The 19,607-nt window shown below is 51.0% G+C and overlaps 2 protein-coding genes and 1 long non-coding RNA gene across 17 annotated transcripts in view; 2 read left to right on the forward strand and 1 right to left on the reverse strand.

Annotated features, from left to right (window-relative positions):
* The window catches only part of Atg16l1 (autophagy related 16 like 1), a 35,334-nt gene extending 35,234 nt beyond the window's left edge, over positions 1-100 (forward strand). The window contains exon 19 of the mRNA XM_087209427.1: positions 20-100. Within this exon, the coding sequence (XP_087065553.1) occupies positions 20-74 (55 nt within the window). The 3' untranslated portion in view covers positions 75-100. The remainder of the gene's footprint in view (positions 1-19) is intronic.
* Sag (S-antigen visual arrestin) overlaps positions 1-19,607 on the forward strand; it is a 33,306-nt gene that overhangs the window by 3,192 nt on the left and 10,507 nt on the right. For 8 of the 15 annotated variants that reach the window (XM_087209429.1, XM_087209432.1, XM_087209430.1 and 5 more), the window contains exons 1-7: positions 9,682-9,910; positions 10,818-11,011; positions 12,607-12,666; positions 13,691-13,767; positions 14,955-15,090; positions 16,212-16,296; positions 18,999-19,071. In XM_087209429.1, coding sequence (XP_087065555.1) covers positions 9,682-9,910; positions 10,818-11,011; positions 12,607-12,666; positions 13,691-13,767; positions 14,955-15,090; positions 16,212-16,296; positions 18,999-19,071 — 854 coding nt within the window. Of the gene's footprint in view, positions 1-19; positions 101-1,323; positions 3,924-4,478; positions 4,601-9,491; positions 9,553-9,681; positions 9,911-10,412; positions 10,564-10,817; positions 11,012-12,606; positions 12,667-13,690; positions 13,768-14,954; positions 15,091-16,211; positions 16,297-18,998; positions 19,072-19,607 lie in introns of those variants that run through there. The other 7 variants (XM_004868089.4, XM_087209438.1, XM_087209439.1 and 4 more) reach the window with 4 other exon arrangements.
* On the reverse strand, positions 10,165-19,106 carry LOC147828571 (uncharacterized). Its single transcript, XR_015450586.1, has 2 exons — positions 18,977-19,106; positions 10,165-12,039 (listed from the first exon to the last, which is right to left on the reverse strand). It is a non-coding gene; the product is annotated as an uncharacterized LOC147828571 (long non-coding RNA).

Below are 19,607 nucleotides of genomic sequence, written 5' to 3' on the forward strand. Positions count from 1 at the left end.
ACTCTGCTTGTTTTGACAGTTCCTGCCCCTCAGACCTGTCCAAGGGCCACGCTGACCTTGTAATCCACGGTTGACTGGAAGGCACAGTGAGAACCTCCAGGTGAGGACAGATAAACAGTTCCGCAGCAACTCCCATGTACCCGCCCCTGTGTGCCCCCAGAGTATTTTAAAGCCACTAAGCCTCTTACTGAACATCCCCGCCTGCACTGCCAACTGCCACCCTGCAGCCACAGCTGAGTTGAGGGGTCAGAGATGAGAAACGGACCTCATCTTGCTGCAGGCAATTCCAGAGGTCGCCATGGCCATGAGCCTGGCCACGGCCAGTGCTTTTCAGACTTTGTAGAGCAGTAAACTTCATAAAGAAACGGAACCGAGTATGGTGGCACAAGCCTGTGATCCCAGCACTTAGGAGGCTAAGGCGGGAGGATCAACATGAGTTCGAAGTCAGCCTGGGCTACATAGTGAGTTTGAGGCCAGCCTGAACTACACAGCGAGATTCTGTCTCAAAAAAAAAAAAAAATCTAGGGGAAAGTTGCTAACTTTTTTGTTCTTAGGAGCTGCACTGTGACATATTTATGGGTAAAATATGATGTCTATATTTACTTGCAAATGGATAAAAAGGAAAAAGCAGAGTTGGACACAGACAGTAGAATGTTACTGTGGAACCTTGGGATTGATCGAGTGGGTGTTGATTGTATTTTCTTCTTCCAACTTTTCCCTGTGTTCTAAAATTTCATAATCTAGAATGCAGAACTAATGAGGGGCCAGAGACTTAGCTCAGTGGCACTGTGTGTGCCTGGCAAGCACAAGGTCCTGAGTTCAATTCCTAGTACTGGGGGAAAAAACCCATAATGACAAGGCAGATCTGTGTTTGCCAGGAGTGGAGGGTCAGTGGGGAGGTTGGCAGACACGGTGCTGGGAGCCTTTGAGGGTAAAGAGCTGTTGAGTCTGGACCATAGTGGGCAGCGTGGCTGGGTACCACCGCCAGGCTTGTTAGGCTGTACACTGAGAGTGGGAAGCTGTGTGGGGTCTACAGTCTGTCTCAGTAAAGATGGGGGAAGAACATCTTAATGCCAGAAAAACTGAGAACCTCATAGTCTTAGAACAAGGCCCAATCCTTCATTTTGATACATTTGATTTTTAGAAAAAAACTCATGAGTGTCCTTATTTTTTTCATTAAAATGCATGGTGTCCACACAGCAGCAGCCAGGGAGGAGGGACCGGGTTCCAGGAGCACCGTTGGCGGCAGACAGGGCCCAGCCCGCAGCCGGGGGTCTGCAGCCTCTCTGATAGGGAGATTAAAGAAGAGCCCTAGTCATTTCTCTTCCTCTTACCTTTGTACTCCCACAGGAGAAATTAGATTTCAAACTTCTATTTTTAGGTTTCTGTTACAGGAGCAGTAATGATCATTGGAGAAAATGTGAAAATTACAAACAAGAAAAAAAATATTTACACATTTACAATCTAACGCCTCCACCACAGATTACACCATGCTCAGTTAGGCATGTAAGCACACGTGTACTTGTGCATGTGTGCATGTGCACGTGTGTATACATACACCCATAGTCTGTGTGTTTGTCACGTGTCACACTACACACACCATCAAACAACCTTCTGTGTTCAGGCATAACATCTACCTTTCTATTCCAGTAATTTTCATCTTACCATATTCAGATTTCCCCAGTATCCTAGATGCCTTTTGCCCCACTGAGTGTCCAGCCTGAGACTGCATGCTACATCTGAACCTTGAGTCCCTTGAGTGTCTTAATCTAGCACATCCCCTTTGAGGGCAATGACTTACGCAAGACACCAGCGACTTTCTGGATTGGCCTGGCAGGTCCCGTGTAGTGTTATTTGCCTTGTTGCTCTATTCTCGAGAAGTGATATCTAAAGGCTCCAAGGGGGCACATCACACATGTGGGGTGGCAAGTGCTCTGCCACCGAGCTACGTCCTCAGCCTGACACCTCCCAGGTGGCCAACACCAATGCCGGGGATTTAGCTCAGTGTTTCTGCTGCCTGCCTCGCAAGCACAAGGTCCTGAGTTCAATCCCCAGTACCAAAAAAAAAAAGAACACCAGATGGCCAACATATTGATGTTGCTGAGGTTGACCATTGGATCTGCAGTGTGCCTCATGCTGAGCCTGTGATCCGTATGCTTCACTCTGGTGCTACTGGGACAGCCATTCCCCAATCATCTCCTCACCTCGCTGTCTAACAGTTTTAACACCAGAGAATAATCCTGTGTTGTAAAATGTCCCATTATTCAGGTATGGTAAGGCCAACCGATCAAGAGATAATTGCCATTGTAAAGACAGTTTGTCACAGTTCCTTAGAGGAGGGACATGAGAGCCACACACAGCCACACCGGAAGCACCAGGGGTGGTGAGGAGGTGAGAGAGAAACATGGCAAGAGTATTCTGGGGCTTTTATGGGAAGGAACAGGCGAGGCAGGGTAAGCTGTCTCAGGGTCGGCCAGGTGGGATGGTTCCGTGGCTCTAGAGTGTGGGAGGTCTTGATGCCTGGCCCTGCTGAGGTCAGGTCGGGACAATAGTGGCCTGGAACATGACAGCCTGATGAAGTGGATTGGGGCCATACTGCAAAGACCAGCTCTTTTCTAGGAGTTGGCTAGCCCTAGGAGGGGAGGTCTCTCCAGTCCTACAGAGCCCCAATTGTCAACGCATCAAAAATATAGAAACTTCTGGCCACAGCGGTGCACACCTGTAATCGCAGGTTTGTGGGAGGCTGAGGCAGGAGAAGCACTTGGCCGAAATAGCAAGACCTTGTCTCAGGGCCAGGGATGTAGCTCAGTGGCGCTGTGCCTGCCTGCCAAGTGCAAGGTCCTGTGATTCCAGGTACCAAAAAAATAATATTAATTTTTTTTAAAAAGGCCTGCATCAGAAAAATGGAAGGGTAGGGCAGGAATACAAAGGGCCTAGAGGGGTATGAAGTAGAGAGGGGAGAGAGACTGAAGAAGGGAGCAAAAGGGAGTACAGCCAATGAGCTGGCAATGCTCCAAGAAGTCTGCCTAAACCTGACAGTGGTGGGACTTCCCACTCGAGGGTGACAGGTGGTGGCCATGGAGGTCGCTCTGCTGTGCATAGAGAAGGACCTGGAAGGCAGGATGGATGTCATGAGATGGGGAGAGCCCTGAGGGTCCAGAGAAGCCCGGGTGTCGGTGTGGACTCAGGAGGTGTCCCTGGGGCTGGGAAGACATAGGCAGAGACGTCCCGGGGGAACAACAGAGGATCCCAGCGTAACCAGCGGCGTTGGGTAGAAGAGAGGGATGGCCCAGCTTGGCTTGTGCAACGCTGGGTGCACCCGAGGTTGCCATTTCTCCTTGACCTTTTTGTTTACATAATGCTTGCTGAATTTAATCAAGTTTGTCGTTGCACTTGAAAAATCCCATCTTGATGATGCTGAGGAGCAAAGGGATAAGCAGTCTATTTCCAGAACCCAAAGAGGCTTAGGATAAAAGTAGCTTTCATTTACTGTTGTTCTTCCCACTGCATCTTCCCGAGCGAGCCGGGATGGCCCAGGCATCGGCCCGGCTCTCAGCTAATGCCTAGAACTGCTGAAACTGCCAGTCCCCCATCTCAGCACTAATCCACTTTCCACTCTGCTCTGTAAATGGGATTTGGCCTCTAGACACTGAGACCTGGAAGCATCCTCTCCAGATCCCCTACAAATTCCCTACACGAGCCAACCAGGGGCCTCGAGCGTGCCTCTGTGGGGTCATTGGCGTCAACAGCCTCTGGCACAGAGCAGGGCTGGCTGCTTATGATCGAGGGCATAGGGACGCCCTCTGGACTCTTCTGGCACCCTGTCCAGCTGGGGACAGTTTACAAGGTATGAGACCGCCACAACCCAAGCCTTCTCAGAAACCCAGGGCCGGAGTTGGGGAAGCAAGGATGGGCACTGTCATGTAAGCAGATGGTCCCAGTACTGCCCACCTCTGTGCTCTCGAGAGCACTTTGCTGAGAGCATTTAATTCAAGGTCACTGAGATGCCCCTTAACTGTCCATGAAGCTAAGTAGAGGGAACAGATGTTGTTGGAAAAGAAAGCGCTGCTTAGTAGGATCTGCAGGGTGGAGCTTTGGAGGTTTTCATGGCTTCTTGAAAACTGTGAAGTGGTTATATTGTGGGCTTTAGGAACTTCTGATTTATTTGGCGTAAGACCTGGTCATAACAGAATTTGTTTTCGGCCTAAGTGGATGACACCAAAGGTTAACCAGAGTAACAAAACCTTCTTATTGGATTGTCACCAGACTGCCTGGTGAGGTTCACTAAGAAATGGTTGAGACTTAACAAGAAAACTAAAACAGTTAAAATACAAACAAAACAACGATCTTATTTTCTCAAACATGCATGTTGGCGCAGATAGAATAAAATGTCCAATGGATGCACTGCATTATGCAAGCGGGTTTTATGCCTGGAATATTCTTGACTTTATGCTTAGGATTGTTTCACCTCTTCCCAGCCCTCTGAGCCCTGACATAGATCTCAAGGTGGAAGAACTTGCCAGGGACAGACAGCATGGCGGCCAGCACGAGGTCCAATAAGTCACATGTCATTTTCAAGAAGATCTCCCGGGACAAATCAGTAAGTGATACAGAAGTGAGTGGTTTGGTGGAAATTGTAAAAATAATAATAAGTGGAGTCTTTTCAAGTATAGACAGGATCCATATTAAAAGCCTATAAGATGCTGGGAATCTCTGTTTTCTACCTCTACCTGCAATGGAAGATCAATGAGACAGAAAGGAGTGAGTTGCAGAAATAGAACTTCTCTTCACCCTCTGGAGACTCGCGTGCTGTGGCCCTCAATTTTCTCCTAATGTCTCCGTCCCCACGTCCTCGCCCCAGCTTTACTTCTTTTCCTTTTTTTTTGGTACTGGGGATGGAACTTGGGTCCTTGCGCTTTCGAGGCAGGCAGCGAAACCGCTGAGCTAAATCCCCAGCCCTTTACTTCTTTTCCTAGCCACCCTTGAACCCGTGACCTGTTTTGTCAATACTGGTGACCTCCTTGGCCCTCTGTCCATCCGGCCCCTGCCTGGTAAAAGCCTAGATGTTGCCTGGATCTACCCCAGCAGCATGTATCGCCCCTTGGCTCATCTTCAGGACCACTGGATAAGGGAACAGGGCCAGTCTGCTCCTGTTCCACCACTCCACACTGTGTCTTACAGCTACCATGAATCTTTCAAAGATTCCCCTTCAAGCATTCCCATCTGGTGATGTAGTGAACATACCAGAATAATAGCTGATTTACTGAGTGCTTGCAGGGTGCCAGCGTCATTAAATGAGATCCAAATTCTATTGTGAAAACTGGAATCTTCATTAGGATCTAGAATTAGAAAAGGCCCAGCTTCAAGGATTCTGACTTGCATGGGCTGAGTACTCTCAGTTCCAGAAGTTTAGAAACCTCCTTTCTTATCTCAGCAATGTCCATCATTCTTCTCAACTTCTGATCTCTCCAGTTCTAGTCAAAAACCAGAAACTTTGCTTGTAAAGGATCCTCCACTCATGAGACTGAGGCAGGAGGATCACTGTAAGTTCGAGGCCAGCCTGCACTACATAGTGAGTCCCTGTCTCAAAAAACAAAAAAAGCGGGGCCTGGGATTTAACTCAGTGGTTTCGCTGCCTGCTGTGCAAGCGCAAGGACCTGTGTTCAATCCCCAGTACCAAAAACAAACAAACAAAAAGAAACATTCTTTAGGGGCCACGAGGTAGCTCAAGGCTGCCTTGCTTGCCTGGCAAACACAAGGTCCTGAGTTTGACTCCCGGTACCAGAAAAAAAAAGAGAAAGAAACATTCTTTGGATGTTTTTGGTGAGGCAAGAACTTCAGCTGTCTCCTGATGTGTCATTTTTGTTTCTCCTCCTTTACCATCTGACGATTCTGGGCTGCTGGCTGCTCCTGCTGGCTCATTCTCTCACTGACACCTGATGCGAGTGGCCGGCTGGGTGGCTTGTGGGTGCCCATGAGCTTCATGGCGTGGCAGAGCTCACCGAGGGGCTGGGCACCCAGCCTCTGTGGGCGAAGCCTCCTTGCTCCGCTTGAAGCCTTCTTCAGGGCCCACAGTCTAGCTTGGCACATCCCGTGCAAGTAATATATGCCATTTCAAACTTCCTATTCGCCACATTGAAAAAGCAAGAAGAAACAAGGGGGATGCACTTTAATATTATCTTTTATTTAACCCAGTATATCCAAAAACCTCATTTCAAACTGTAAACCTTATAAAAATTCATAGCGCCACTTGCTTCTTCTGCTGAGCGGTTGGAGTGCGTGTGTGGTGTGCTTGCCTTCAGAGTGTGTCCCCGGGGTGCCCAGCAGTGCCAGTCTGGCCCCCAGCATGCCAGGCAGTGTGTCTTTAGCTTGTGCCCTGGCTGACGGCTGAGCCCATGGCGGCCCGACAGGAACTCTTAGGTCTTTCTGCGCCATGCATGCCCTCTGCCTGGCCTTTCGTCTTCTGCGGGGCAACATCCTCATTTTCATCGAAGGCTCTGATTCTGCGGGGTGATAGTTTGGGTGCCCTTCCGTCCATTCTCCAGTCTCCTTCCCTACTGTGTCTCTCCTGCCCGCCCGCATTTTCTCTCAACTTTGGCAGAAAATGAGTGCTACTTTTCCCTGTCATTCTCCCTCTTCCGACAGTCCCCACACCCAAACTTAAAAAGACATCCTTTTAAAAATTTTTTAGTTTTTGCGTTTTTTGAGAAAGGGTCCTGCTATATAGTTCAGGCTGGACTTGAACTCACTCTGTAGCCCAGGCTGGCCTCCAACTCATGACAGTCCTCCTGCCTCAGCCTCCCAAATGCTGGGATTATAGGAGTGCACCACCATGCCCAGTTTAGACATCCTCTAAGAAATCATATAGCTTTTTTTCTATGTTGATCCTCGTGAGGGGGATTCATCAATTTTTTTTTTTTTTGGTACCGGGGATCGAACTCGGGTCATTGCACTGGGGATTCATCAATTAATGCCTCGTATATTAGGATCAGTTCAGCTGCACACTCTGTGTGCTCTGAGCACGGCGTGCAGGCTTCTGCAGCCCTTTCTCTGTGATCCTCTCCACTCTGCTCTCTTCTGTGATTTCTTCTCCATCTTCACCTGGAGATGCCACACTTGAGACGTCCAGCGGGGGGGCTTCCTGCGGTCTCTGTGAAGCATTGGGGAATCTTTCCCAGAGGCCCCAGCCCACCTCCCTGTTTTCTTCATTGGTTGATACCGGTAACCTGCCCACCTAAACCAGTCGGGAATCAGGAATCTGCCCAGGGCTGACCTCCTAGCACACCTAGAACATGACTGGCACTGGTTATCCAGGGCCAGAGAATGGCTGTGGGCCGGGCTGCCTGCTGCGCTTTCTCATCGCCGACTCTTCCCCGACCTGCCCTCTCCCCTCCCCTTCCTTCAGGTGCCACAGAGGGGTGCTCTGCTCCCATCTGAGCTCACCATTACTTACTGCCTGGGTCTTGTGGCCTGCCACCTTCTTGGGGCCCCCCTCAAAGCCAAAGCTCCAAAGAGAAGGAAACACCCCCCTTCTCCCTCCCTTCTTCCATCCTACCTTCCCTCCAACTCTCCCTCCTCCCAACCACAAAAAGGCTGCCTACCAGGCTTCCTCTTGGTACTCCAGCCTCCACTTTGCTGCTAACATGATCTAAATCTAGGAGGCTCTATAAAATAGGGTTAATTCTTGTCTCACACAGCTGGGACGAGGGAATGAGATAGTGTCGTCGAAGCCCATGTGCTCCTGAGGCACCCAAAGGCCAGAGTGTGCCAAGGCAAGGGCACGGAGGCCGAGGTGTGCTCAGAAGTGTGGACAAGGTGTCCCCAGGGGAGATGTGGCTGAAGGGCCTTGTCTGCTGCAGAAGCAACAGGCGCAGAGGCTGCTGTGGCCAGGGCCCAGGGTAGGGGTGGGGCAGTAGAGAGGGAGCTCTGCAGTGGCCCGGAGCCAGGGATAAAGGGCCTGCTTGGCCTCAGAGAAGGCCATGAATGTCAGCCTAGGGGGAGTGAATAGCCACTGGACCTCGTCAGCAGGTAGCAGCGTGTTAGGGTCCCAGGAAGATGAGGATGGAGTGTTTGCTAAGGTGTGGGCAGGTATGAAGGAGGTCACGAGAGAAAGGGCTCCACATAGCACAGCGGAGCAGGCACAGCTGGACACTGGTACCTCCCTGGGCTGTAGGGACGAGGGATGAGCAAGCCAGGCAGCCAGGCCAGTAGGCAGGGGCCAAACACCTGCTTCCCCTCCTTCCCACATCTGGCCCATCTGAAGCCGAAGGCCCGAGAGCCCCCAGGGCAACTCAGTCGACTCCGCCCCCAGGGGCTTCACAGCGTGTGTCCCCGATTCGAGTGCCTAGCCAGCCGGGCTGTTGAGGCCTGCAGAGGGCTCCGCACTGGATTTGCAAGGTTCCTTCAGAATCTTTTCTGTAAATCAGGGTTCTAGAGGCATTGGCTTCGAGTCAGTTTCAGCACCAGTTACGCAAATCACCTAGAAGAACCCACTCTGCTGGGCCGTGGCGGACAGTTAGAACACGATTTAATGCCAGCACGAGTGCTCTGGAGAATTCGAGGAAATAAAAGTGCGCATTGGCGTGGTTTGGGGAGAAGGGACGCTAGGGTGCGCCCGCCTGTTCTTTGGTGCCCTTAGGGAGCACTGGGTGAGTCCCTCCGCTCACCATACCCGGAGGATGCGAGATGTGGAGATGACCCTGGCCTCTCCCCACAAGGGCACTGGCAGGAGCAGCCTTGCTCTCTGCAGGGCGGGCAGGCAAAGAGACCTGTGTTGCCAGGGGCGAGACCATGGCTGTCCCGGCCCATGGGTGTTTCTTCCTTCTCCTCCATCCCTCGGCTCCTGGGTTCCAGACTCTGACCTCTTCACTCAGTCCAGGAATTCTTAGAACAAGGCCAGGGGGTCTTTCGGTCTATAGCTAGAAAGAAGAGGCTTGCCATGCCGGTTGTGGTGGCATCCGGTTGGATCCCAGCACTCTGGGAGGCTGAGGCAGGAGAATCACAAGTTCAAGTCCATCCTGGTCAACTTAGGGACTTAGTGAGACCCTGTCTCAAAATAAAAAAGGGCCGGGGATGCAGCTCAGTGCAAAGGCCTTGGGTTCAAGCCCCAGTACCCCCACCTCCAAAAAAAGATTTGGTTGTTAGCTTATTTATTTCGTTTTTGAGACAGAGTCTTACTATGTAGTTCAGTTTAGGCCAACCTTGAACTCACTACGTGGCCCAGGCTGGCCTCAACTGTGAGGTGATCCTCCTGCCTCAGCCTCCCAAGTCCTGGAATTACAGGTATGCACCACCATGCCTGGCTTGGTAGTTGTTACTTTTGTTTTTTTGGGTTTTTTGGTACTGGGGATCGAACTCGGGTCCTTGCGCTTGCACAGCAGGCAGCGAAACCACTGAGCTAAATCCCCGGCCCAGTAGTTGTTATTTTTTAACATGAATATTTAGCTTAGTGTTCTTTAGCAATTTAGAATTCAGCCCTGTTCTTCCCATAGGTGACCATCTACCTGGGGAAGAGAGACTATATCGACCACATCAGCAAGATAGAGCCCGTGGGTAAGTGGAGTTTGGAGTAAAATTTTATTTATGGTGTTTTGTTTTGAGACAGGGTCTTGCTTTACAGTTTAGGCTGGCCTTGAACTTGCTGTGAATCTCCTCTGTCAGCCTCCCAAGTGCTGGGATGGGATGACAGGCGTGTGCCACCATGCTGGGTCTGGAGTAAAAAGGTTTTTTTTTTGGTACCAGGAATCGAACTTGGGACCTTGCCCTTGTGAGGCAGGTGGTGGAACCACCCTTCTCCCCCCCAAAAAAAGAAGGCATCCGGGTTCTCTGATGTTGCCCTCACTCTTCTCTCCTTCCTCTGGTGTAGATGGAGTTGTTCTTGTGGATCCGGAGCTTGTGAAGGGAAAGAAAGGTGAGTCGGTACCCACCCCACAACCCACCCCTCACCTTGGATCTGAGCCCGGGTCACCAAGCCCTGAGATCTCCCTTGCTGGCGCGGCAGCTCATTCATTACTAGTGACAGCTGTGTAAAGTGAATCGAACAGATTCAGGTATGACTCAGTGCCTTTCCAAACTCGAACACTCCTTGCTTAATGACCCAGTTCCATTCCTGTGCCTGGGTCGTTAATTGAATTGGTTGCTAAATGAGGAATTGTATGTGGTACGTACATTACAATATTTATAGCAAAGAAGTGGTCCAAGGAAACTCTAGCTTGAAGACTTTGCTTTTATTTGTGTAACTCTTGCCACTTGCTGCAGCAGCTCTGAAGTCCTCTTTCATGGGTGACTTCAGTTGCACTGTCGTGGCTGCTTCGATGTCCTGAATCGACTCAGAACATTTACAGCAGTGTCTGTGGTGGCCAGTTTGTCTTCATCCACGACATTCACCGGGCCTGGCACAGTACAACTTCTGGCTCTTCCCCCAAGACAAAATGAATAGGAAAGATCCACATCTTGAATCCACTCAAGAAATCCAGGCGGCCACAACAGCACAACTAAACACGCTCATGAAAGAGGACTTCCAGAGCTGCCTCAGAAAGTGGCAAGACGCAGGCTGTGTTCAAAGTGAGAAGGGACATTTTGAGGGGGGTTCACAGCAATGTGCTTTTACTGTAATACAACTTAGAATCTTTCTTGTATTGATGAATGTATATGATACATTCACTGTAGTTTTAAAATCGCCCCTCATGGTAGGGTCTCCCAGATCCCTCCCCTTCCAGACGCGGAAGCCCGGACATCTGGGCGACCCTGGCATGGTCACCCCTGCCTGCTCATCGGGGCAGGGCGCCCAGGCTGACCTGGCCCCCTCTTCTCTGCAGTGTTCGTCACTCTGACCTGCGCCTTCCGCTACGGACAGGAAGACATCGACGTCATCGGCCTGAGCTTCCGCCGCGACCTGTACTTCTCGCGGGTGCAGGTGTACCCGCCCGTGGGGGCCGCCAGCGCTCCCACGCGGCTGCAGGAGAGCCTGCTGAAGAAGCTGGGCGCCCACACGTACCCCTTTCTGCTCACGGTGAGCGGCCGGGCGCAGGGCGGGAGAGCGAGGACTCAGGGTCCGCGGGCCTGAAAATTGCGCCCTTGCAGGAAATTCTAGATGGCTTGCTCTGTGATTGTCTTTTTTTAAGTCCTTGAAATAGCCATCTGCCTTTGAAGGCATCATTTCAAGCTGCCGTTTAGATATTTCCCTTCTGCTCACCGCCTAATTAGATGAGCTTGTGCCGCTGGCCCAGCTATAAAAAGAAACCGGCAGAATTGCCCCTCGGTGGCCCGGGAGTTTGCGGGACGGAGATCTGGTGGAAGGAGGCGTCACCCAGCCTGCCCCACGGCTGGGTCGCCATGGCTCCATCCCTTCTCCAGCCGCGCCTCTCACCCAGGAAACCTGACTGTCTGGAATGCCAGCCTCAAGCGCTCGGGCGGCCGGGAAGTGAGACATCATAGGCCATCATAGGCAGCTCACGCCACGGGCAGCTGACGTCACGGGCGTATGTCTGCTCCGTAAGGGGAAGGGTCGTGCATTCTTCTTCTTTTTTTTTTTTTTTGAGGCAAGGTCTCGCTGTGTAGTTCAGGCTGACGTTGAACTCATCATGTAGCCCAGCTCTGGCTTCAAACTGGCAATGATCCTCCCGCTTCAGCCTCCCAAGTGCCAGGATTATAGGCGTGGCCACCGTGCCAGGGAGGTTGAGGTGTAGTGACTGGCGCTTCTGTTTGGGACCATGAAAAACTTCTGGAGCTGGATGGTGGAGATCACTGCAGAGTGTATTTAATACCAATGAACTGTACATTTAAGAGATGAAATGTTAAATTTTATATTATTCTATTTTACAATTTTGTGAAAAAATGTTACTTGCTCCCGAGCGCTGCCATGCACTTGTGCTGGCGGTTTGAAGTGACAGTTTCTTATACTTCTTTTTTTCTTTTTTGGTACTGGGGATCGAACTCAGGTCCTTGTGCTTGCGCAGCAGGCAGCGAAACCACTGAGCTAAATCCCCGGCTCATGAAGTGACAGTTTCTTGATGACAACACATCAACATGTATCAGAACCTGAAAAAATGAAGAAGGATATTTATTGTGGCATTGTTTGTAATGACAAAAAAGTGAAGACCATTGCAAGGCCACAAAAGGAAAGGGGCCAGCTACATTCACCGTGTCTTGTCGAAGCCCTAAAAGTAGTGGCACAGAACTTTCACAATGTGAAAGAGTAGGAGCCAGGCATGGTGGCGCATGGCTGTAGCCCCAGCACTTGGGAGGCTGAGGCAGGAGGATTGCAGCAAGGTCAAGGCCAGCCTGGACTCCATAGTGAGACCCTGCCTCGAAAAGAAAAGTCATAATCTTTCTAAATCAGGTTGGGTTAATGAAGCGAGTAAACCGGAGCAGAGGACAGGTTCATCACTTGGCCCCATTTCTGTGACACACGTGCACTGGTGTACACACTCACCCTCAATGTCTGTGCACACAGACACAGTGGTTAAAGACCTTCTCGTCCGGGTCTCCAGAGCGTAGGTGAATTGTTTGTCTTCTTGTTTCTTGTTCCTCTTCTTTTCCCATTTCATGTGATGATTACATATTACAGTCTGAGAGAAGTTGTTTTCTCTTTATTTCCTTCCGCAGTTCCCTGACTACCTGCCCTGTTCCGTGATGTTGCAGCCAGCTCCACAAGACTCAGGAAAGGTTAGTTCAAGAAGAAACATCATAGATTCCTTCATTCCTGTGTTCTTCCAATGGGTTTTTTTGGTGTTTTTTGAGACAGGGTCTCACTATGTAGTCCAGGCTGGCCTCGAATCTGCATTTATCCTCCTGCCTCAGCCTCCTGAGTGCTGGGATTACAGGTGTGCACCACCACACCCAGCTTCAATGGACTTTTAAAAGTAGCTTCTTGGGCCGGGGATTTAGCTCAGTGGTTCCACTGCCTGCCTTGCAAGTACAAGGTCCCAAGTCCAATTCCCGGTACCAAAAAAAAAAAAGTAGGTTCTTATCAAAGAAAATGTGTTTATTTTCCACCTGGACTTTAGAGTTTCTGTGAATCCACTGTTGAAGGACCTGGAAGTTGGTGGCTTGCTGTCTTCATGGACACTGGCCCTGGGTCTTTGTGGCTGCGCTGGCCTGGGGTGGTGTTGACGATGTAGACCCAGCTGGGTGGAGGCAAGCGAGCGAGGGAGGGCCCGGAAGTCACACCTGGGCTGCAGCTGACCGGGGTGCCTGATGCTCTTGCTCAACCCACACCTGCTATAAAGGTTTTTTTAAATATGGAGATTTTACTCCAAATTCCATTTCTAGTTTCTCCTAACTGGCTGTTGCTCCCTGGCTGTGCTTGGCTTTGAGGTCAGGGCTTCACGGCCCAGCACGGCCTTATGGGCCACCCCCGCCTGACACCTGCGTCTATCTGTCCCATGTTCCCCCCAGCCCCCACAGTAGGCAGTGGGACATCGGGGACACGTGCAGGGTCGGCTTTAAGGACAACACACTGCAATCCCGGCACTCCAGGAGGGTCACTGCAGGGTCGAGGCCAGCCTGAACTACATAGCAGGACCCATTTCCAAAAAACCAAGACAAACAAAAACCCCTCAATCCCCCCACCACCTCCTGATAAATCGGGTCCTGCTGGACCTCCTAGAAAGGCTGTGGCTGAGCTGCTGCCCATGGCTCCCCTCCCCGGGAAGCTGAGTGCCGCCTGTTGCTCTCCTGTCTCCCACAGAGCTGCGGGGTCGACTTCGAGGTCAAAGCATTCGCCACGGACAACCCCGATTGGGAAGAGGACAAAATCCCCAAGAAGTAAGAGTGCAGTGGGGGGACCCGGCCAGGGCTGGCGTATAGGTGTGAGGAGGAGAAGCTGCCTGCCTGGCTTCGGGGGACAGTGTCCCCAGAGAGCTGGCGCTGGGGTGGTCACGCCTGTGTGCGGTGAGGGCAAGGGGTTGCTCCCTGGGGGAAAAGAGAAAGGAAATGATGGCAGCTCCTGAGGTTCCCCAACCCCTTCTTCTTTCGTCTCTCTTCTTTTTGGGGTGCTGGAGATTGAATTCAGGGCCTTTCCACTGAGCTACATCCTCTCCTCCTGCCCCCATTTTTTATTTTAAATTTTGAGACTTAGCTAAGTTGTTGGGTTGTCCAAGCTGGGCTCAAACTTATAATCTTCCTGTCTCAGCTCCCCAGAGGGCTGAGATTCCAGGTGTGCACATCCATGCCTGACTTCCCCTTTTTAATTTTCTATTTTATTATTATTTTTATCAGTACCTGTTTGCAGTACATGGTGATGATTACATTCATTGTGGGGAGTTGATACATGTGTATAACACATCTTCATCTTTTTTGTCTCCTGAAGTTCACCATTTTAACCGTACAACTCAGTAGCATCAAGCACGTTCACAATGTTGTGCAACCATCACCAATATCTATCCTCAAAACTTTTCCATTACCCCATACAGATACTCTGTAGCCATTTGCTCTCAGCGACACCCCATGCTCACCGTGTGTGTGTGTGTGTGTGTGTGTGTATGTGGTTTTTGGTTGTTGGAGACAGGATCTTGCTATGTAGTCCAGGCTGGCCTCGAACTCATGGCATCCTCCCGCCTCAGCCTCCTGAGTACTGGGATTCCAGGCATGTGCCACCACACCTGGCCCTCACTTTTCTTTTTGTGCCCAAACCAGATTCCCCCCACCCCAGCCCTTCCCACCCCTCCACACACTGGGCAGGCTCATTTCTTGGTGCTTCTGAGAGGCGCAGTCACAGGGGTCGCCTTTACACAGAGCTCTACAGCCTGTCACAAAAGGCACCTGGCACCACTCATGGCTTCACGGAGGAGGCCGAGTGGGAGCCTGACAGGGTGAAAGGGACCCTTGCGGGAGCGCACCCCAGCACCCCACCCAGCCGTGGCAGCAGTGGAAGGGCCAGAATCCAGGTCCTCGGGGGTCCCTCCCTGGGGCCCTGGAGCACTGCAGGGGCACCAGCCTGACGTCTCCTGCAGGAGCTCCGTGCGGCTGCTGATCCGGAAGGTGCAGCACGCCCCGCCCGAGATGGGGCCCCAGCCATGCTCTGAGGCCGCCTGGCAGTTCTTCATGTCGGACAAGCCCCTGCACCTCACCGTCTCCCTCAGCAAAGAGGTACAAACATCACTGGCCTCGGGTTAGGTGCAGGGCCGGACAGTGGAACCCGCAGTGTTTGTGAATGGCTGGCTTTGTCCGAAGGCCTGGGACTGGTCACCCTGGGTGTTGGAGTAGGGCAGCCTGGCCAGCTCGGTATGTTGCCCACTGGCCTCCCCTCCCGCTAGCTTTGCCTTCTCTGTCCCCACGGGCCTCGTTCCCTAAGCTCTAGGTACAAGGTCTGGCTTAACGATTTGGGGCCAGCGCCACTTGCTCATGATCCCAGCTACAGTACTTGGGAGGCTGAAGCAGGAGGATCAGAAGTTTGAGGCCAGCTTGGGCAACTTAGCAAGAACCTGTGTCAAAAAATAAAAAGGAGATGGCCAGGGATTTAGCTCAGTGGTGCCGCGCCTGGCTTGCAAGAGGAAGGTCCCAAGTTCAATCCCTGGTACCGCCCCCCACAAAAAATAAATAAATAGAAAGGAGTGGGGATGTAGCTCAGTAGTAGAGACCTTGCCTGGCAGGTGTGAAGCCCTAGATTCCATTCCCAGTAGCAGAACCCCCCCAAAAAACCCCAATTATTTACTTCCCTGGGAAATTTCAGTTTCCCAGAAACTATGCAAGATGGCTGTCTTGTGTGATGTCACCAATTAAAAGTGTCATTGTGGAGAAGGGAGAAGAGCCACTGGCCCAGGCTTTTTCGGGCCCCTCTGGCCACCAACAGTCATGCCCGTTTGTTGGCAAGAGCCTCACATAGAGTGTGCACATGCATGTGTGCAGGCTTACACATGTACCCACTTGGGGATGCCAGGGAGAGCCCACCAGCCGTCTCCCCAGTGATTTCCTTGCCTTTCACTCATTTTGCCCCAAAACCTCAGGATTCTATGGAAAACATCCCACCTTCCTCTTCTGTGATGCTCGGAACCCCAGTATCCTTCTCAGCCTCCTACAGAAATGGCGGAATGTGTTGCAGGCCCTTCTCTGTGGGAAACAGTGCGAGCATTTTTTTTTTTTTCTTAAAAGTAGGGGAATTCAGCCACATCTCTTCAGTGAAAGGGATTCACACGGCTCTAGAAAGCCCTGAGACTAAAGATGCAGGGACACTCTCTTCTGCTTTGCTGACTTATCTCTCACTCTTTCAGATATTTTTCCATGGGGAACCCATCCCTGTCACCGTGACTGTGACCAATAACACGGAGAAGACAGTGAAGAAGATTAAAGTATTAGGTATGAACTTCTCAGAACTAGAGGGCAGCATGCTCTAGATGTCTGGGCCTGGTTGGTCCGCTCTGATAAGGCCCTTCCGGGTCCTTGGAACAGTTTGTTTGCCTCTGTTGTCATAGGGAGCTGGACCTTAGAGGGAGATTGACTTTAACAGATGCCCCAGCCAGGCGAGGTAGCACAGGCCTAGAATTCTAGCTACTTAGGAGGCCAAGGGAGGATGAGCACAAATTCAAGGTCAGCCTGGGCAATTTAGTGAAACCATGTCTCAAAAACAGGGGGCATCAGGGGTGTGGCTCAATGGTAGAATGCTCGCCTGGCATGCAGGAGACCCTGGGTTCAATCCCTGTGCTGCAAAACTTGTCATCTCATTCACTGCCGTGCCCCCCATGCAGGGCTGTCTTTTGTCTTGGAGCAGTATCCCCCTTATAATGATCTTCCCATCTCCCCATGGCTCTGCCTTCCCAGTGGGGATGGGTTGCCCCAGATCTTGCAGGAAGCCGAGGGAGGAGCTTTGCTTTGTGGATCAGTTATAATTTTTGTTGACACATGCAGCTAGTGTCCTGGGAAAGGCACTGGATTGAAAACACAGGGCTTAATTTATGGGTTTGTGCTAAGCCCCTGAATCCCAAGTGTCATCCACAGCAGTGGCTCCTTAACACCCCTCCCAGGCTTTGTGGGCTCGAGGAGAGGTCCCACGTGGAAATGCTTTATAAGTGGTGAAGGGCTCTCTCACTGGATGAGGTCTGTTGTGTGGATGAGACCCTGTTGTGTGCCGCGGCTCAAGAGCCATCAAAGTGGAGGTCATGGGCTGCATAAATAGACAGGGTGGATCGACCTGGGAGGGTAACCTCTAAGTTCAGGGTTTTTTGCAATGTTGGGTATCAAACCAGGACCTTATACATGCTAGGCAAGGACTCTACTGCTGCTACATCCCTAGCCCTAAGCTCAACTCCTAACCCAAACATTCAATGACCAGTGCAGAAGTGGATTTTTAGTGTCACAGGGTGGTTAACTGCTCCAGCTTGCCCAGGAAAAAGTGTGGGAATTTCAGTGGTAACACAGGGTGTGTCCCCATAAGCCAGGTTGGCTGGTCACCCTAATTATCTGCTATGGCTTGAATGTGTCCCCTACAAGTTCATATGTTAGAGACCCAGTCTTCAAATCCAAATGTTAGTGATATTTGGAGGTGGGACTTGTAGGAATTAATTAGGGTTAGATGGGGTCATGAGGGTAGAGCCCCAGGACTACATTAGTGGTTTTTAAGAAAAAGAGAGACCTGAATGAGCACCCTTGCTCTGATTTCCATGTGATGCCTCTGCCATGTTGTGACCCAGCACGACGAGCACGGCAGCCCTCCCCAGCCTCCAGAGCCATGAGCTAAACAAAATAAACCTCTATTCTTCGTAGCTCCCTGTCTGTGGGATTCACCTACAGCAACAAAAAATGAAGTGCAGTGTTATACATCATTTCCCTCTTTCCCTGTGTGTCCATCATAGATGAAGTTCAGGAGTTTTGGTGCATGCATTAATGTAAAGAATTTGAGAACTTTCTTGTTATGAAAATTCTAATATGAATTCCTAATTTGCAATTTTGTTGTGTATCAGTGTCTTAGTCACTTTCTTGTCTCTGGGACACAATACCTGGCACCTACAACTTCAAGGAGGAGAAGTTTATTTTGGAGCACGTTTCAGCCCATAGTTGGTCAGCTCCAAAGAAGAAACAGCGTGGCAGAGGGGCCTGGCGGAGGAGAGCTTCTCCCGGCATGGTGGACAGGAAGCAGAGAGAAGGGAGGAGCTGGGGCGGGAGAGGAGCCCTTCTAGGCCACGCCCACAGCAACGCCTCTTCCCATCAGGCCCCGCCTCCTAACAGCAGCCAGATATTCAGCCCCATAATCCACTCTCCTTCCAAACACAGGAGGCTTCCGGGCCAGGGTCAATAAAGTGTCGTTATTTCCATTTCTCACAGTTTTATGAGTCCATCCTAACAGTGAAGCCATTAAGCTTGAAAGAAGCTGTTACATTTTCTAAAACAAAATGGTAATAGGTTTCTATAGCCTGAGCTCTGGGCCCAGTGCTTCAAATTATTTCTTTTCATCTTTGAATTTGATTTTAAAGGAGACTAAGTCATCTTTTTAATCCTCACAACTTCTCTGTGGATTAGATGCAATAATCACCACTATTTTAAGGGTATGGAAACTGAAGCTTAAAGGAACTAAATAATTCACCCACAGTTAATAGCTAAGCAGAGATTTGAGCCTAGGGAGCCAGGTTCAGGGGCCCCCTCCCACCACTGCGTTACACCACAATCAATCCTGCCTGCTTCTAGTCAGTTTCTCGAAAGCTTGGAGGGAGGACGGGGAGCGCTCATTAAATAGACAAGGGCTGCCGGAGGGGCCGGGTGTGGAGAGAGATGGTCAGTGCTGGGAGCCTGGAAGACCCTGCCTTTGAAGATCGCCAGCTCTCAGGAGCTGTCATCCTAGCGGCTGTTCATGGGTAGGAGTTGGCACAGTTGTCAGGTTACAGGTGAAGACAAAGGGCCCAGAAAGAGAACTTGGAAATTGCAGTCTTCAAGCTGGGGGTTGAGAGAGCCCGAAGTAGACTACAGTGGTCGCCAGCAAGAACAGCCCTGCTGTGTTCCCAGAAGGCGGGGAGGGACCACCCTTCGCTCAAGGTCCTGTGCTCACCTGACTCTTCCTCCCTCTGCAGTGGAACAGGTGGCCAACGTGGTTCTCTACTCCAGCGATTATTACACCAAGCCAGTGGCCATGGAGGAAGCACAGTGAGTAGCGGCTGCGTTTTCATTTTCGGGGCTGGCAGCCTTCAAAGTCAGCTTCCTCTTTCATTCATGCCAAGAAGGAACTAGAGTGCTCGGCCTGACCCCAGCTTTCACTTCCTTCCCCTTTTCTCGCTCAAGGGCTGCAAGGAAAGTCAGCATTTTAGCTGTGTTGGCCTCGCTCAGCCTCACAGGAGTTTAGATCCATCCGCAATAACAGATGAGGAGAGGACAGGGTGGAAAGGCCCTGTGGGAACAGCCAGCCTTTCTGTGTGTCCTTGGAATGAGTGGTCAAGAACGGGTCCTCTTTCTGTCCCCCAGCAGATGGCCAGGCTGGGGCACCTGTTTATGATCTTCCCTTCAGTTTGAAAATTGTGTACCAGGGACTAGGGAGCCATCTCCATTCTTAGCCTGTTGCTGTGTGTGACTTTTGTCCCTTTTGTAGAATCAAAACCAAATGAGATTCCTGCAGCGGCTCCTTCATGCAGGCAGAGGAGTCCTGCCGGGCCTCGCTTTGTGCTGGGAAATCAGAGGTTCATTAG

Source organism: Heterocephalus glaber, unplaced genomic scaffold, assembly GCF_053883595.1.
Source record: "Heterocephalus glaber isolate CG9 unplaced genomic scaffold, H.glaber_assembly_v1.0 deba00001004, whole genome shotgun sequence".
Classification (NCBI taxonomy): Eukaryota; Metazoa; Chordata; class Mammalia; order Rodentia; family Bathyergidae; genus Heterocephalus; species Heterocephalus glaber.